Raw genomic sequence first — 17,972 nt, 5'->3', positions numbered from 1 at the left:
TTTTATTTTATTTTTTTCTCTAGAATCTTTATCTTACTATCACTCTCTGTTTTTTAAAGTGTTTTTCACAAGTTCATCAAACAACCGCAGTAAGAATTTTCATCAAGCACGGTGAGTAATGGCTTCTCCTATCATTGTTTCTTGCACCTCTTGCCACATGTACAGTTTATCTATCTCTGTCGCTGATGAGGGATTCACATGTGATAAATGCAGGGAAATAGTTAGGCTGACAGAGAAGATTTCAGAATTAGAGACACGCATCCAAACTTTAATTGAGGACAGTAAGAATGTTAGGGCTCTAGATACGGCTTTGGATGCGTCTAGCTCAGGGATTCCTGTACATTGTTCGGTTCCGGAAACAGAGCCCCAGCAGCAGGGCAACTGGGTGACGGTGAGGCAGCGTAGTCGTGGGTCAAAACACCGCTCTTCTGTTCCGATCAAAACATTAAACAGGTTCTCCCCACTCAGTGATGCACCCACTGAGAAACCTGATGAAAGTGCTCTAGTTATTGGTGATTCTATTGTACGGAACGTGAATATAGAGACACCAGCCACCATAGTCAAATGTTTACCGGGAGCCAGAGCGCCTGACATCTTGGCAAATTTAAAAGTGCTGGCTAATGCTAAACGTAAATACAGTAAGATTGTTATTCATGCCGGCGCTAATGATGTTCGACTTCGCCAGTCGGAGATCACTAAAAATAACATTAAAGAGGTGTGTGAACTTGCAAGCACGATGTCAGACACTGTAATATGCTCTGGTCCCCTCCCTGCTTACCGTGGTGATGAGATGCATAGCAGATTGTCATCACTCAATGGCTGGATGTCTAAGTGGTGCCCACAGAATAACATAGGTTTCATAGACAATTGGACGAGCTTTTGGGGCAGACCTGACCTGTTTAAAAGAGATGGTCTTCATCCCTCCTGGGGTGGCGCCACTCTTCTCTCTAGAAATATGGCAAATAGTCTTAGTGTTTATACTTGACTAACTGGGGCCCAGGTCAGGAAGCAGACAGACTGGCTAAACCGACCGTCTGCTAGCTGCCTCCCGTCACAGAGGTCAGTTAATTCTCAGCACATAGAGACTTTTTCACCTAGATATCACACTATAGAGACTGTGTCTGTTCCCCGAACTAGAAAATACAAAAAACGTCCAAACCAAGTTAAGATTAACAATTTAATTGAGGTTCAACAAATAAAAAACAGATGCAATATGGATAAACAAATGATAAAGCTTGGCTTATTGAATATCAGATCCCTTTCTACGAAAACACTTTTTGTAAATAATATGATCACTGATCATAATATAGATGTACTCTGTTTGACAGAAACCTGGCTAAAACCTGATGATTACATTATTTTAAATGAGTCCACCCCCCAAGATTACTGTTATAAACATGAGCCACGTCTAAAAGGCAAAGGTGGAGGTGTTGCTTCAATTTATAACAACGTTTTCAGGATTTCTCAGAGGGCAGGCTTCAAGTATAACTCATTTGAAGTAATGGTACTTCATATAACATTATCCAAAGAAACAAATGTTAATGATAAATCCCCTGTTATGTTTGTACTGGCTACTGTATACAGGCCACCAGGGCACCATACAGACTTTATTAAAGAGTTTGGTGATTTTACATCCGAGTTAGTTCTGGCTGCAGATAAAGTTTTAATAGTTGGTGATTTTAATATCCATGTTGATAATGAAAACGATGCATTGGGATCAGCATTTATAGACATTCTGAACTCTATTGGTGTTAGACAACACGTTTCAGGACCTACTCATTGTCGAAATCATACTCTAGATTTAATACTGTCACATGGAATTGATGTTGATGGTGTTGAAATTATTCAGCCAAGTGATGATATCTCAGATCATTATTTAGTTCTTTGCAAAATTCATATAGCCAAAATTGTAAATTTTACTTCTTGTTACAAGTATGGAAGAACCATCACTTCTAACACAAAAGACTGCTTTTTAAGTTATCTTCCTGATGTATCCAAATTCCTTAGCATATCCAAAACCTCAGAACAACTTGATGATGTAACAGAAACTATGGACTCTCTCTTTTCTAGCACTTTAAATAAAGTTGCTCCTTTACGCTTAAGGAAGGTTAAGGAAAACAGTTTGACACCATGGTATAATGAGCATACTCGCACCCTAAAGAGAGCAGCCCGAAAAATGGAGCGCAGCTGGAGGAAAACAAAACTAGAGGTATTTCGTATTGCTTGGCGGGAAAGTAACATATTTTACAGAAAAGCATTAAAAACTGCTAGATCCGATTACTTTTCTTCTCTTTTAGAAGAAAACAAACATAACCCCAGGTATTTATTCAATACAGTGGCTAAATTAACGAAAAATAAAGCCTCAACAAGTGTTGACATTTCCCAACACCACAGCAGTAATGACTTTATGAACTACTTTACTTCTAAAATCGATACTATTAGAGATAAAATTGCAACCATTCAGCCGTCAGCTACAGTATCACACCAGATAGTGCACTATAGATCCCCTGAGGAACAGTTCCACTCATTCTCTACTATAGGAGAGGAAGAATTGTATAAACTTGTTAAATCATCTAAACCAACAACATGTATATTAGACCCTATACCATCTAAGCTCCTGAAAGAGGTGCTTCCAGAAGTCATAGATCCTCTTCTGACTATTATTAATTCCTCATTGTCATTAGGACATGTCCCCAAAACCTTCAAACTGGCTGTTATTAAGCCTCTCATCAAAAAACCACAACTTGACCCCAAGAACTAGTTAATTATAGACCAATCTCGAATCTCCCTTTTCTGTCCAAGATACTAGAAAAGGTGGTATCCACACAATTATATTCCTTCTTAGAGAAAAATGGTATATGTGAGGATTTCCAGTCAGGATTTAGACCGTATCATAGTACTGAGACTGCTCTTCTTAGAGTTACAAATGATCTGCTCTTATCATCTGATCGTGGGTGTATCTCTCTATTAGTTTTATTGGATCTTAGTGCTGCGTTTGACACAATTGACCACAACATTCTTTTGCATAGACTTGAATACTTTGTTGGCATCAGTGGAAGTGCATTAGCATGGTTTAAATCGTACTTATATGACCGCCATCAGTTCGTAGCAGTAAATGAAGATGTATCCTATCGATCACAAGTGCAGTATGGAGTACCTCAAGGCTCAGTACTAGGGCCGCTACTCTTCACGCTTTATATGTTACCCTTGGGAGATATCATCAGGAAACATGGTGTTAGCTTTCACTGTTATGCTGATGATACTCAGCTCTATATTTCTTCGCAGCCCGGTGAAACACACCAATTTGAAAAACTAATGGATTGCATAGTCGATATAAAAAACTGGATGACGAGTAATTTCTTACTGCTAAATTCTGAAAAAACAGAGGTGTTAATTATAGGACCTTAAAACTCTGCTTGTAATAACCTGGAACACTGTCTAAGACTTGATGGTTGCTCTGTCAATTCTTCATCATCAGTTAGGAACCTAGGTGTGCTACTTGATCGCAATCTTTCCTTAGAAAGCCACGTTTCTAGCATTTGTAAAACTGCATTTTTCCATCTCAAAAATATATCTAAATTACGGCCTATGCTCTCAATGTCAAATGCAGAAATGTTAATCCATGCATTTATGACCTCAAGGTTAGATTATTGTAATGCTTTATTGGGTGGTTGTTCTGCACGCTTAGTAAACAAACTACAGCTAGTCCAAAATGCAGCAGCAAGAGTTCTTACTAGAACCAGGAAGTATGACCATATTAGCCCGGTCCTGTCAACACTGCACTGGCTCCCTATTCAGCATCGCATAGATTTTAAAATATTGCTTATTACTTATAAAGCCCTGAATGGTTTAGCACCTCAGTATTTGAATGAGCTCCTTTTACATTATAATCCTCTACGTCCGCTACGTTCTCAAAACTCAGGCAATTTGATAATACCTAGAATATCAAAATCAACTGCAGGCGGCAGATCCTTTTCCTATTTGGCGCCCAAACTCTGGAATAACCTACCTAACATTGTTCGGGAGGCAGACACACTCTTGCAGTTTAAATCTAGATTAAAGACCCATCTCTTTAACCTGGCATACACATAACATACTAATATGCTTTTATTATCCAAATCCGTTAAAGGATTTTTAGGCTGCATTAATTAGGTAAACCGGAACCGGAAACACTTCCCATAACAACCTATGTACTTGCTACATCATTAGAAGAATGGCATCTACGCTAATATTTTTCTGTTTCTCTCTTGTTCCGAGGTCACCGTGGCCACCAGATCCAGTCTGTGTCCAGATCAGAGGACAGTATCCAGACCAGATGGTGGATCAGCACCTAGAAAGGACCTCTACATCCCTGAAAGACAGCGGAGACCAGGACAACTAGAGCCCCAGATACAGATCCCCTGTAAAGACCTTGTCTCAGAGGAGCACCAGGACAAGACCACAGGAAACAGATGATTCTTCTGCACAATCTGACTTTGCTGCAGCCTGGAATTGAACTACTGGTTTCTTCTGGTCAGAGGAGAACTGGCCCCCCAACTGAGCCTGGTTTCTCCCAAGGTTTTTTTCTCCATTCTGTCACCGATGGAGTTTCGGTTCCTTGCCGCTGTCGCCTCTGGCTTGCTTAGTTGGGGACATTTCATCTACAGCGATATCGTTGACTTGATTGCAAATAAATGCACAGACACTATTTAACTGAACAGAGATGACATAACTGAATCCAATGATGAACTGCCTTTAACTCTCATTTTTGCATTATTGACACTGTTTTCCTAATGAATGTTGTTCAGTTGCTTTGACGCAATGTATTTTGTTTAAAGCGCTATATAAATAAAGGTGACATTGACATTGACATTGGCTACATCATTAGAAGAATGGCATCTACGCTAATATTTGTCTGTTTCTCTCTTGTTCCGAGGTCACCGTGGCCACCAGATCCAGTCTGTGTCCAGATCAGAGGGTCACTGCAGTCACCCGGATCCAGTACGTATCCAGACCAGATGGTGGATCAGCACCTAGAAAGGACCTCTACATCCCTGAAAGACAGTGGAGACCAGGACAACTAGAGCCCCAGATACAGATCCCCTGTAAAGACCTTGTCTCAGACGACCACCGGGACAAGAGCACAGGAAACAGATGATTCTTCTGCACAATCTGACTTTGCTGCAGCCTGGAATTGAACTACTGGTTTCGTCTGGTCAGAGGAGAACTGGCCCACGAACTAAGCCTGGTTTCTCCCAAGTTTTTTTTTCTCCAATACTGCAAAAAGTGTAGCAGTGCCGACTTGATGTTGTGCAGCGAAACTGAAGTAAAGTGCAAAAGTAAACACGTTGTTAACATTTGTGTATGTCATTCTACACATTTGTAACTATTAATATACAACTTCCAATTCAAAACACTGGTGTTTTGATCATTGTCTGTCTGTGCAAACTGAAAGATTCAGCCTTTCACATCAGAGCTGTGTGTAAATTTTAACTTACAAATACAAATGTTAATATGACAAGTACTCACATTCTGATCTTCAACCTCTCGAGTTTAGCTAATGATTTACTCCATATTCGTACAGCATAACCAATCTGCAGCAGTAGACCTATACCACAAACACTATAAATGTTATTTTTTATTTCAAATCCATGAGTGTTTTTTTTTTTTTTTACTGAAAATGTTTTGCCAGCATTTCGATTATCTTTGTACACAAAACAGTAACAGTTCTACAGTCTGACCGTGAAACACAGTAGATTTTAAATTATATGAAACTATGGTAAAATTACTAAATTTTTGTGTCAATGCATGTATATTTTAATGCAAACAATGAGCTGTTGCTTTAACCCAGCATGGTACAGCACACCAAAAGTAACCCACAGCATTCCTAGAACCTGGCATCAGTACAGTCACCAAATCAAAGCACAAATTTACAAAGGAATTGCACAAAAAATCCTAAAGTTTTAAATGTCATATATATATATAAGAATGTGTTAATGTATGTTACTCATGTATATCTGTCATCTTGCAAAATGACTTTTTCCAGAAAAATGTGTGTGTGTGTGTGTGTGTGTGTTTAACTGATATTTATCACATTATGGGGAACCAATGTTCCCACAAGGATAGTAATACCAGTAAATTTTGACCGTGTGGGGACATTTTTATGTCCCCATGAGGAAACAAGTTTTTAGAAAATCTAAAAATGCAGAAAGGTTTCTGTGAGGGGTAGGTTTAGGTGTAGGGTTGGTGAAGGACTATAGAAAATACATTTTGTACAGTATAAAAACCATTACATCTTTTAATGTCCCCATTAAACATGGAAACACAACTGTGTGTGTGTGTGATCTTACGGTCTCAGAGGTAAACTCCGGAGGGTTGTCGTTGACATCTGTGATGGTAATAATGGCAGTTCCTGTGTTAGAAAGACCGTACATGGGGTTTCCTTCCATGTCAGTGGCTTGAATAATCAGTGTGTACTGAGGCACTTTCTGCAGAGAGAGACCACAATGTCAGCACGAAGCACAAAGTCACTTTTACGGACTTTTAAATTAAATGTTCCCTCCTGGTGGAATGAACTCCCCAACTCAATCCGAGCAGCTGAGTCCTTAGCCATCTTCAAGAATCGGCTTAAAACACATCTCTTCCATCTTTATTTGACCCTCTAACTTTAACACTCACTATTCTAATTCTATTCTTTAAAAAAATCGATCTACCTTTCTAATCTTTTTATATTCTATTTTCTTTTCATTAATTATGCAATTTTATGTGTGTGTGTGTGTGTGTATGTGTAAAGACCTCTAACACTAGCTTGCTCTATTCTTTTTTTATTCTATTTGTTTTCTTTATATTATATTATTTAAAATCCCATGCTAGGTGTACTGTGTTAAGCTAACTGAGACTTGTTATAGCACTTATATTTCATTGCTCTTTTTATTGTTTTTGATTGCTTCCACTGTCCTCATCTGTAAGTCGCTTTGGATAAAAGCGTCTGCTAAATGAATAAATGTAAATGTAAATGTCTATAACCCTATTCGGACGGGACTAGTTTTCTAAACTACGTTTGAGTTTCGATTCTTACCACCTGACGTCTGCGATTTTCATGTACCATTTCGGACGGGACGAACATCTCCGTTATTACAGAGGTGGGGGGGGTCTGATTTGTGAATCTGGGTGTCACAGAGATCACGCGCTCTGTATGCGTGCATTGCATTTATTCAGAATGATTGCCATTAGTATTATTACACAATAAATACTAAATGGCTAGTATAGCAAAACCATGTTAATGTGTCGTTCCTTTAGTTTAACTTGTTTTCCTTTTTTCTTTCTTTTTTTGTGTAGTAGGCTAAACCTACCATATGTTTAATTTTCATAAAGGTACATCTGTAATTAAAACATTATGTAACTGAGTGCATAAATGAACGTGAGTAATTTTACCTGATGCTGATATTACAATAGTCAGTATTAACAGTTTACGTGATCTTGCTCTTGATTTTATTATTTTTTATTATTATTTCTTTGCCGGTAAGCAAATATATCAAACATGCGCGCGGTAAACCATCTACAGTAATTCACGTTGGCCAAAACACACAAGGAAACGCGTTGTGAAATAAAATATCACCGGCAATCACAGACATTCGCATTCGGACGGGATGAGTTTTCTCAGAGGATCACTGAGTGTGCTGAAAAACAGTAGGTAATTTGCTCTGGAATTATCACAGAAGTTGTGTGAGAAAAACAAAGACATGGCAGATTCGGACGGGATTAAAATCACCAAGTACGTCTGTGAAACACAGATTTCTCTAACGACCCCCTGTTAAACTAGTCCCGTCCGAATAGGGCTAATATTCACATTTAACTAATTAATTCCAATTATTTTAATTGGTTTAATTGATTTAACCCATTAGTCTAACTGAACATGGTTGAGAAATTACATTCTTTCTTGCAAAAGTGAATATTATGAAAACTATACATTGCAGAAAATTGAAGCAGAGAATAAAGAGTTTTGCTTTCAGGGCCACGTTTATTTCCACCTGTGTCAAATATATTAATTAGCATCCTGAGCTACTGTCTTTGCTTATGTTTGGGTGGATGCTTATGTAAGATGGTGCTTATGGTCATGTTCATTGTAAATGAATTAAATGAACTGTTTTGGATTTGATTTGATTTGCACCAGTAGTCTGATGGAAATGTCATGTTGCACAATCTAACATTGTTTTTAAGCTCATATTTGGTTATGTGGACTTTAAGTTTGTTTCTGCTCCCTGTTCCTGTTTCTTTCATTACTGTCAGACTGTTGAGCAGACACAGAGCTGTGTTTGTCATTTTTGGATTCATGAGTGTTTGCATATTTTTTAAGTGATTGTGCTTGCATTGCTCCAGAGATCAGTCGAGACATTTAACAGTTGCATTCACACAGGAATTTCGTATAATCACAAAATTAATTAGTTAGCCAATGGGATAGGTGTACAAGATGGCGCCGATGAGCTTCAGCGACGCAAGTGTGTGCATACTTCCGGTCTTGCGACATTCTCATTTACTGTAAGGGGAAACTTAGGTTCGAAACTTGGCTAAATATAAATGATTAATGTTTTTCAAATTAAACAGCGGATAGTAGAATATCAAAGAGAAGAGAAAACATCCTCCTTACATTATTGCTTAAATTCATTAATATACCACGCAGATCGAGAATTATGAGGCTCAGTGTCAGTTCTTAGTCAGTCAATGGGGATCTTTTCATTCAAACACAAACCAAAACTGTACATTTTCTGTACTGTACTGAACTGATTTTGTTCCGACTGCTATTTATAAGACGGTGGATGGTGGTGTTGGCGCAGTGGATAAGACACATGCCTTTGGTGTGAGAGACCCGGGTTCGAATCCACTGTGAGACACCAATGTGTCCCTGAGCAAAACACTTAATCCCTAGTTGCTCCAGAGGCGTGCGACCTCTGACATATACAGCAATTGTAAGTCGCTTTGGATAAAAGCGTCAGCTAAATATGGATAATAGGATAATAATAATAAGACTATAAGGTTTGAGACTTTCAAACGTTAGTTTCGAGACGCTCAGAGATTTCTTCATGTATTTTTTATTAAATTTATTTGATAGCATAATTTATAACTACCTGTACAATTTAACAATGTAATTATGGTAGGTTGGCATTTATTAAAAGATCGGTGTTTGCATTACCTGTGTGTTTTTATTAATATCTGTTTTGTGAAAGATCTGTTGCATAAATAATTGTCTATAACCAGCGCATGTATATTTTTATTATTTATTTTGCATTAATCATCAGATAAAACAAATCTTTGATTTTGTCATGTATTAGTTGTATCCTTTTACAGCCCTTTTTTCATTTAAAAAATATGTTTGATGCGAAGTTAACTGAGTAAAAGATCAATCGCAGCCCATGTCTCACAAGGTAAATATTTCATAAATATAAAATAAAATAAAGTAATACAAACATTTTCGAGAAATAAGTAATTTGTGTATTTACATAATTGACAAGGGAAAAATACATTGTGTAGCTGTGTGTATACACCATGTTCAACTTTTATTTCGTGAACAGTAGGTATTTCATTTATTCACCGGATCCAAACATATGTAAGTTTCAAATGCACTCAGTTAACTTTTATAGTTTATTATTAATAGTGGTGTAAATGGTATATGCATTTTAAGTGATATTATAAATCCTGTAAACATATATAGAAGGTCATTTTTGATTTTGTCATGTTCTCTGCACTGGCGTTTAGCACAACTGGAAGTATCTATGCACAAACTCGTTACAGATATGCAACTAGCCCATTAGGTGAATGTGAAAATAAATGTAAAATATATATTTTTTAAGCCAAGTAGTCAGTAGGTTTTATGACTAGGAGAACTTTAGGAAAGGTCCATTTTACCTGTAAATCACTCCGAATTGACTCTTTTTAATGAAGATTTTATGAATGAAGCCCTAATGTTTTCTATTTTGATTTTCAGGTCTTGTCAATGTTATGCTGTTTATGAAGTGAGCTCAGCTCTGTTTCCAGTAGCGGTTCCTGAAGGACTGAATTCAGGTGTTGCAGATTCTGGGTCATAGCACTAGTTTATAATAAACAGAAGAAGGATTACAGTCTTTTAGTCTTTATATCGCTGAATACATGCACACACACCTTCGGCAGAGATCTATAATAATCAGCCTGTGGGCGGCACACTAATGATGACTGACAGGCTCGAAGACACATAGAATGCTGTAGAAATATTGCCTTAACGTTGTCTCTGAATGTAGAGAAATTTAAGTGCGGAAACAAAAATAAACTAAATAAAGGCTTTTCAGGTGAGCACATTTAAACTAAAGGATTAACACTTTCATTAATTTAAAACACTTCTCCACATAGGAAAAACAGATGAGAGCTAGTTCAGACGAGATAGCTTCAGCTGACTGAAATCATCTTGGTCTGGAGCGATATGAGGAAAGGTTAAAATAAGCGGGGCAGTCTCAAAACTGCCCAAATGGCTTTCAATTAGAGCGTACTGCAGTTCCACTTTTCACCACAGATTTACATTGTAAAATATGAGGGGCGCTGTTGAGTTCAGGAGGGCACCCGTGCAACTGTCCCACTTTCTTTCCCTCTCACATCTTTTTATGTGCCTGTCGAAACTTGCGATGAATTTGAATATATCCTGCACATTTTATGGCTTAAAATTGTCAAGAAAATCCAAAAAAATATTTGATTCAGAATGCTGAACACATTTACAGCTTTTTATTTATTCAAATTTTTATTTATTCATATTTTTATTTATTCATATTTTATTTTATTTATATAAAGGGTCTATGTTTTGGGTGAATATTGCAGACAAGCAATGCCTTCATTTTTTACATTTGCTATTAGATTATTCAATTATGTGATGTTCAGAGATGTTTTCTAAAGTCCATGACTCTCAATGACTCATGACTCCCTCAATTACACATGATCACTTCCCAAAGTCAAGTAAAGTCATGTCAGCTTGGAATCCTAGTTGATTCTCATATTTACCTACATTTCTTTCATTAACATGTTGGTTCTGGTCCTGGAATCTGTTCAAGTGAGGTTTAAAAATGCAGATGCTGTTGTTTGAGTGTTTGTGACATTCTGTGCATTAGTGCTGGGGACTTTCTGCAACTACAGAGTTATACCAGCAGGTGGCATTGAGTGACATGAAAAACAAAAAACATTCCTCAAGCAAAATGTTATGTTGTACTGTGTGAAATATATCATCTATTTAAACTGCAGAGAAACTGGGGATTCCTGTGTGTCAAGTCTTTCTACAAAAATAGCTTCTGAGTATCCTGCAGCCTGGGCCTTGTTCTTTTGATAATGCATTTTATCAAAAGCATTATTTTTCTAAATTATATACCATTTGAACTACTCAAGATTTGTTTGTAGAGGTCAGATAATGTGTGACAGATGGATTGCTGACCTCTCGGTCCAGGCCAGCAGCAACAGTGATGATGCTTCCTGTCCTGTTGTTAATGGTGAACATGTTTGGACTGGGAATGTTGGGATTCTGAGACACAATCTTATAGCGCAGCTGGCCGTTTAGAGTTCCAGGGTCATCCTTGTCCACCGCAGTCACTGTCATTACTGACGTTCCTATATAAATAAAAGACAAAATATAATAAGACAAAACATATACACAGAGCAAAACCAGTTTTATTGATTTGATATGGTTTAACCTGGTTTAGAGCCTTCAGGAACACTTCCATTCCAGATCTGCTGGATGAACTCTGGTCGGTTGTCATTCATATCAATAACGTTGATTATGACGTCAATGGGGTTTTCTACCTGATTACCGTTCATATCCACAGCGTGTGCCCTCAACTGATGCCATAACACACAGAGTACTGGATAAATAAATCAATAAATACAGGGCATGCACAACACATACTTCAGTGTAGCAAGAAGAATAGATTACTTTTTCTTTGTTCACTGACTTTATGACAACACATTTATTTAAATACATAATATCAAGATATTGTACAATAAAATGTCTAGAGAAAGCGAATACTGTTTAAAGTACAGCATCCTATTAGTTTAGGAGGCATTAATTCATTTTCATCAGGTCAAGTCGCTCGAGATTAATTAGGAGACACAACTTGCCTGAGAGTTATATCTGTTATCTCATTCAAACTATTCCAGTCAGCTGTGTTCAGTTCAACTGGTTCTGAGGGGTTTCAAAGGCAATATTTAAAATGTTTTTGAAAGAACTCTCTTGTGAACACCAAGGCTGCATTTTTTTTAAATAGAAATGCAGAAAAAACAACGAAATTGTGAAATCTTATAACATTATAAAACAGCTGTTTTCTATGTAATTATCTGTTAAAGTGTAATTTATTTCTGTGATGCTCCGCTGTATTTTCAGCATCATTAAATTCAGTCTTCAGTGTCACATGATCTACAGATATCATTGTAATTTGAAGATTTGCTGCTCAAGATAAATTTCTGGTTATTCTTTTCTGATTTGCTTTTTTATTGTGACATTTTTCTCAGGATTTGTTGATGACTGCATTACAGCCAAGTTAAAAACACTTCTGATCAGTGTCTGCATGACATGGACTTATTTCAGCTAAATAATATAGGGCTTAAGTCCTTGATTTTGAAAATATATAGTTTTGCACGGTAGAAATAAACCATTCTTTTGTACAGTTCTAATAATCAAATGTTCCATTCAATCACTGTTTCCCCTCAGCCCAGGAGTCTGATTTATTACTCAGCGTATAGAGAGGGATCAATACTCTAACTTTGGCTCTGCTGTGAAATGCTGAGGGAAATGCATCAGCTGAACCCACTGCTGAATACAGACAAACGTGGACAGTTATTTCAGGTTCAAAACACATTCTTAAAAACAAAAGAAGAGTGAAGCAGATGGGCAGTGATAAACTCACATTAAAACTGGGCAGGTGTTCACGGTCCAGGGGCTTGAGGACCGTCAGGAGGCCGGAGATGGGGTCAATGGAGAAGACTCCGGTGGGCGGCTGGTCAGCACCGGGACCCGTCACGCTGTAACGCAAACTCACCTTCTCATCGTTATCTGAGCGAATCTACACCCCAGCAGAGAGCACAACCCAAACATGTCAGTGCCTGAACCTTAAGCACTGTACTTGTGCAACAAACATCTTTCCTGACACAGAACATTTTATATAAAGCTGAGAAGGACATGATTTACTCCAATGAATTTCAGAAATCAGAATGGGGTCAGATCTAAATGAGAGTTTTCAGTGGATCATGACGGATTGTTTCTCTCCCGAAACACCAAAAGCAAACATGCACACACACACACACTACAGACTGAACGGGAAAAAAAGAGAACCAGAGACAACGATAGAAAGGAGACTGATTCCACATTAACACATGCTTTACCCTAAAAACACAACAGATTCATTAATATGCATATATATATATATATGTGTGTGTGTGCATGTCCATACATATGTAATTTTTGAGATCATATGATATCTCTATAATTGTAAGTGTTGATCTTACCCTGACCAGCTCCATTGGGAAAGGCCCTCTTGAGTTTTCTGGCACATTAATAGGAGGAATAACCCAATCTCTCTTTGTGCGTTTTAGAGACATGTCATTCTCATGGGAAGGAAACACTATCTCTGGCAGATTTCCTCTGAGCACATCTCGATCCTGTGGATACACAGATCACAAGGGAAGAAATTGGTTAAATCTGTGTGAACACAGTGAACTCATGCATTTCACAGCCAATCACAGGCATCAATCAGTTATAATAACAGTAATGACCAGGGTGTGATTTGTGAAAAAAACAGAGGGGGGATGTTTGGAAACATTTTAATTCATAAAAATAAATAATGAGAACATGAACTAGATGACGTCATGTGCTAATTAGCATATTTTTGACGTAAGTGCGTCGTATTGTATTTCCTCCCTATGCTCACATACTGCAACTTTATTTAGCCGTTTAATTTAATTCTCAATAAAACTGTTTTTATTACTATATTTTAATGTTTCTGTTGTCAGAAAACGGAATGAATATTATAATGACTGAAACGCGGTCCATTAAGACTACATAACCAGCTCTCAGACATTAATCTGCACTAATGAAATCAAATACACATACGATAAAGTCAGTGGTTGTGCTGTGACTGATGTCGGCTATACTTGCTTGTAAAATAGAATTAGAAGCAACAGAATATATTTCTTTTTTTAACCGAGAGTGCTGCTGCTCTCTGCGCTCGCTCGCAGATGCAGAGAGAGGCACGCACTGGGAAAGAAAGACCTCGCGTGGCAGCACCAGAGAGTCTCAGAGACTTAATAATGATTGCCCAAAAAGTCGCTAGATTTGTCGCTAGGGGCTTTTTTGGAAAAAAAAAGTCGCTAAATCTAACGACAAAGTCGCCAAGTTAGCAACTCCACTGCCCAGTGGACCGGCTTCAACCGTGGCCCAGTGTTGATAGACTATTACTTGTGAGGTGTAACCAATCAGATAGCGCCGTGGGTGGGAAATTGAGCAAGTCTGCAGAGTGGTGAATACAGAGAGGCAGAGCCAGCCAAAGTAGCGCATTTTAAAATAAAATTGACTTTAATCAAACCACGGATCTGTGATAAGTTTTGTGATCCATCTCGCCACTAGTGTAGTACCACTGATCACTTTGAGGGGGGGGTAAATTTATCCCCACCGGGGATAAAAATAATTCAGCCGAGGCAGGGATACATTCACCAGAAAGGGGGAAATCCTCCCCCTCCAGCAAATCGCACCCTGGTAATGAACAATGACAATGAGCACTTGGTCAACTTAAAAAACACCTAAATAAAAAATTATCTGTGTGTAAAACACCAGTCTCTCTCCCTTATAAATGTCTCTCTTACAGCCTTTAGGATTTCATCTGCTTTCATCATATCATGACAAAAATAAATAAATTAAACAAAAAGAGGGAGTGATTACTGAAAATACCTGCATTGTTTTCATTTAGCAGCATGAACTATTTCTAAGACATTCAGTTTCAATTAAATTTCAATATATTAATGAAGCACAACTAAGTCAAGTCACCTTTATTTATATAGCACTTTAAACAAAAAAGATTGCGTCAAAGCAGTTTAAATAGGATCTATGCAATCATTTGCAATCAAGTCAACGATATCGCTGTAAATGAAGTGTCCCCAACTAAGCAAGCCAGAGGCGACAGCGGCAAGGAACCGAAACTCCATCGGTGACAGAATGGAGAAAAAACCTTGGGAGAAACCAGGCTCAGTTGGGGGGCCAGTTCTCCTCTGACCAGACGAAACCAGTAGTTCAATTCCAGGCTGCAGCAAAGTCAGATTGTGCAGAAGAATCATCTGTTTCCTGTGCTCTTGTCCTGGTGGTCCTCTGAGACAAGGTCTTTACAGGGGATCTGTATCTGGGGCTCTAGTTGTCCTGGTCTCCGCTGTCTTTCAGGGATGTAGAGGTCCTTTCTAGGTGCTGATCCAACATCTGGCCTGGATACGTACTGGATCCGGGTGACTGCAGTGACCCTCTGATCTGGATACAGACTGGATCCGGTGGCTACGGTGACCTCAGAATAAGAGAGAAACAGACTAATATTAGCGTAGATGCCATTCTTCGGTTTAGCAAGTACATCAGTTTTCTGATAGGGTGCTAAATGATTAAATGTAAATGTAAATGTTATGGAAAGTGTTCCCGGTTCCGGTTTACCTAATTAATGCAGCCTAAATATCCTTCAACTGATTTGGATATTAGAAGCGTATTGATTTTAAATCTATACAATCTGATTTTTAAAATCTATACAATGTTTGATAGGGAGCCAGTTCAGTGAGTTTGTTTATTAAGTGTGCAGAACAACCACCCAATAAAGCATTACAGTAATCTACCCTTGAGATCATAAACACATGGATTAACATTTCTGCATTTGGCATTGAGAGCATAGGCCATAATTTAGATATATTTTTAAGATGGAAAAATGCAGTTCCCTTTCAGTTGGTCACTCTCGATGCCACATCAGTGACCGATGCAAAATGGGATATCACTTTGATAGACCAATCTACTTCGAGTGTAAACTAAACGAGCCAATGCACATTGGCATGCAATTATGGCATCCAGTTGCAGCTGATCACAGCGTGAGTATAAGAAGGCAGCAGTTGCAATGCATACCAGCCTTTCACTTCAAAGCCAAGCGAGAGTATCGTTCTGCTTACCTCAACTGTCGACGGTGAACTGCGAGTTCAGCATGCTCTGGGAAGCTGTCTGTGTTGGCGAGATGGCGTTTCAGCGGCGGTCATTCCAGCATTAAGTGGATTGCACACTTCAGGCTGCACTACCCCCTGTCGTGTTGCAAGCGGCCATCTCCCCTGTGCGCCTCAGCACTAAAAGAGCTTTTCCTAAGAGTAAATTTCCTCTAAAAGAGCTCAACGGGTGCGTCTTTATAAAGACGACGGATCGTCCTTATAAGTGTATTAATGGGGTATGTTGGTTCACATATAATAATTTGTGAACCAGGCTCCCCTACCTTCAGGGGGGCGAAGTCCCACTGCCGCTTACGTGATCTGGGGCTCGTTCTAGCGGCCGACAGATGAGAACCACTTCCAGCAGTAGCATGGGCGGTTTGAGGGTTACAGTGGTGGCAAACACCGCAGGGAACCAGCCCTCTGGGGACCACCACTCACTCCTCTTGCACCTCTGATCCAGTGAAGCAACCCACGGAATGCGCTGGGCCCTCTTCAAGGAGCGTACCAGCGGTATCCAGTGGGCCTCCCCCTGACCGGATGTCGATCTCAGCATCGAGAAACCACTTGTACGGTTTCTAAGCGCCTGGTCAGAGCTACCCAGCCCGTCTCACTGGCTCCTGCAGACCATCAGCCTTGGCTATGCGATTCAGTTCACCCGGCATCCCCCCAAGTTCAGTGGTATACGCTTCACTACAGTGAAAGCATCCAATGTCCCTGTTCTGCGGGAAGAGATCCGCAGTGATCGCAGAGAAAGGGGGTGGGTTACGAACGATCTTGGATCTGCGAGTTTTGAACTGGGCCCTTCATCGGCTACCGTTCAAGATGTTGACGCAGAAACGCATCTTTGTGTGCGTCAGTCCCTGAGACTGGTTTGCAGCGATCGACCTGAAGGAAGCGTACTTTCATGTGTCGATCCTTCCGCGCCACAGACCTTTTCTGCGGTTTGCGTTTGAAGGACGGGCACATCAGTACAAGGTCCTGCCCTTCGGGCTGTCTCTGTCCCCCCGTGTCTTCACGATAGTCACGGAGACTGCTCTTGATCCCCTCAGAGAGCAGGGTGTTAGTATTCTCAACTATCTAGATGATTGGCTGATACTAGCACAATCTCGGGATCAGTTGTGCGAGCACAGGGACCTGGTGCTCTGGCACCTCAGCTTATTGGGCCTTCGGGTCAACTGGGAAAAGGGCAAACTCTCGCCAATGCAGAGGATCTCTTTTCTCGGTATGGAGTTGGATTCGGTTGAACAGACAGCACGCCTCACAGAGGAACGTGTGTGGTCGGTGCTAGCCTGCTTGAATACATTCAAGGGCAGGACAGGGGTCCCACTGAAACTTTTTCAGAGGCTCCGGGGGCATATGGCGGCCGCAGCGGCACTTACATCGCTCGGCCTGTTACTTATGAGACTGCTCCAGCACTGGCTTTATGGCCGAGTCCCGAGGTGGTAGTGGAAGCACGGCACTCACTTGGTCCAAGTTATACTGGTCAGATCTTGCGTTTCTCAGGGCAGGGGTGCCCCCAGAGCAGATCTCCAGGCATGCTGTTGTTTACACGGATACCTCCACTACCGGCTGGGGGGCCACGTACAATGGTCATGCAGTCTCAGGGGTTTGGTGCCAGCTGCAGTGGCACATCAATTGCCTAGAGTTGTTAGCAGTGCACCTTGCCTTGAACCGTCTCAAAGGTCACTTACGAGGCAAGCATGTGCTGGTCCGAACGGACAACACTGTGACCGTTGCGTACATCAACCGACAAGGTCGTCTGCGCTCCCGTCGCATGT

At 39.8% G+C, this 17,972-nt stretch overlaps 1 protein-coding gene across 1 annotated transcript in view; it reads right to left on the bottom strand.

Moving 5' to 3' along the window:
• zmp:0000000625 (cadherin-2) overlaps nt 1–17,972 on the bottom strand; it is a 111,681-nt gene that overhangs the window by 58,977 nt on the left and 34,732 nt on the right. The window contains exons 4-8 of the mRNA XM_059502611.1: nt 13,486–13,638; nt 12,888–13,043; nt 11,679–11,823; nt 11,423–11,595; nt 6,330–6,467 (exon numbers count right to left, since the gene is read on the bottom strand). Of these exons, the coding sequence (XP_059358594.1) occupies nt 6,330–6,467; nt 11,423–11,595; nt 11,679–11,823; nt 12,888–13,043; nt 13,486–13,638 (765 nt within the window). The remainder of the gene's footprint in view (nt 1–6,329; nt 6,468–11,422; nt 11,596–11,678; nt 11,824–12,887; nt 13,044–13,485; nt 13,639–17,972) is intronic.

The sequence above is a fragment of the Carassius carassius genome, chromosome 20, assembly GCF_963082965.1.
Source record: "Carassius carassius chromosome 20, fCarCar2.1, whole genome shotgun sequence".
Taxonomy (NCBI): domain Eukaryota; kingdom Metazoa; phylum Chordata; class Actinopteri; order Cypriniformes; family Cyprinidae; genus Carassius; species Carassius carassius.
This window is presented reverse-complemented; position numbering and strand designations above follow the sequence as displayed.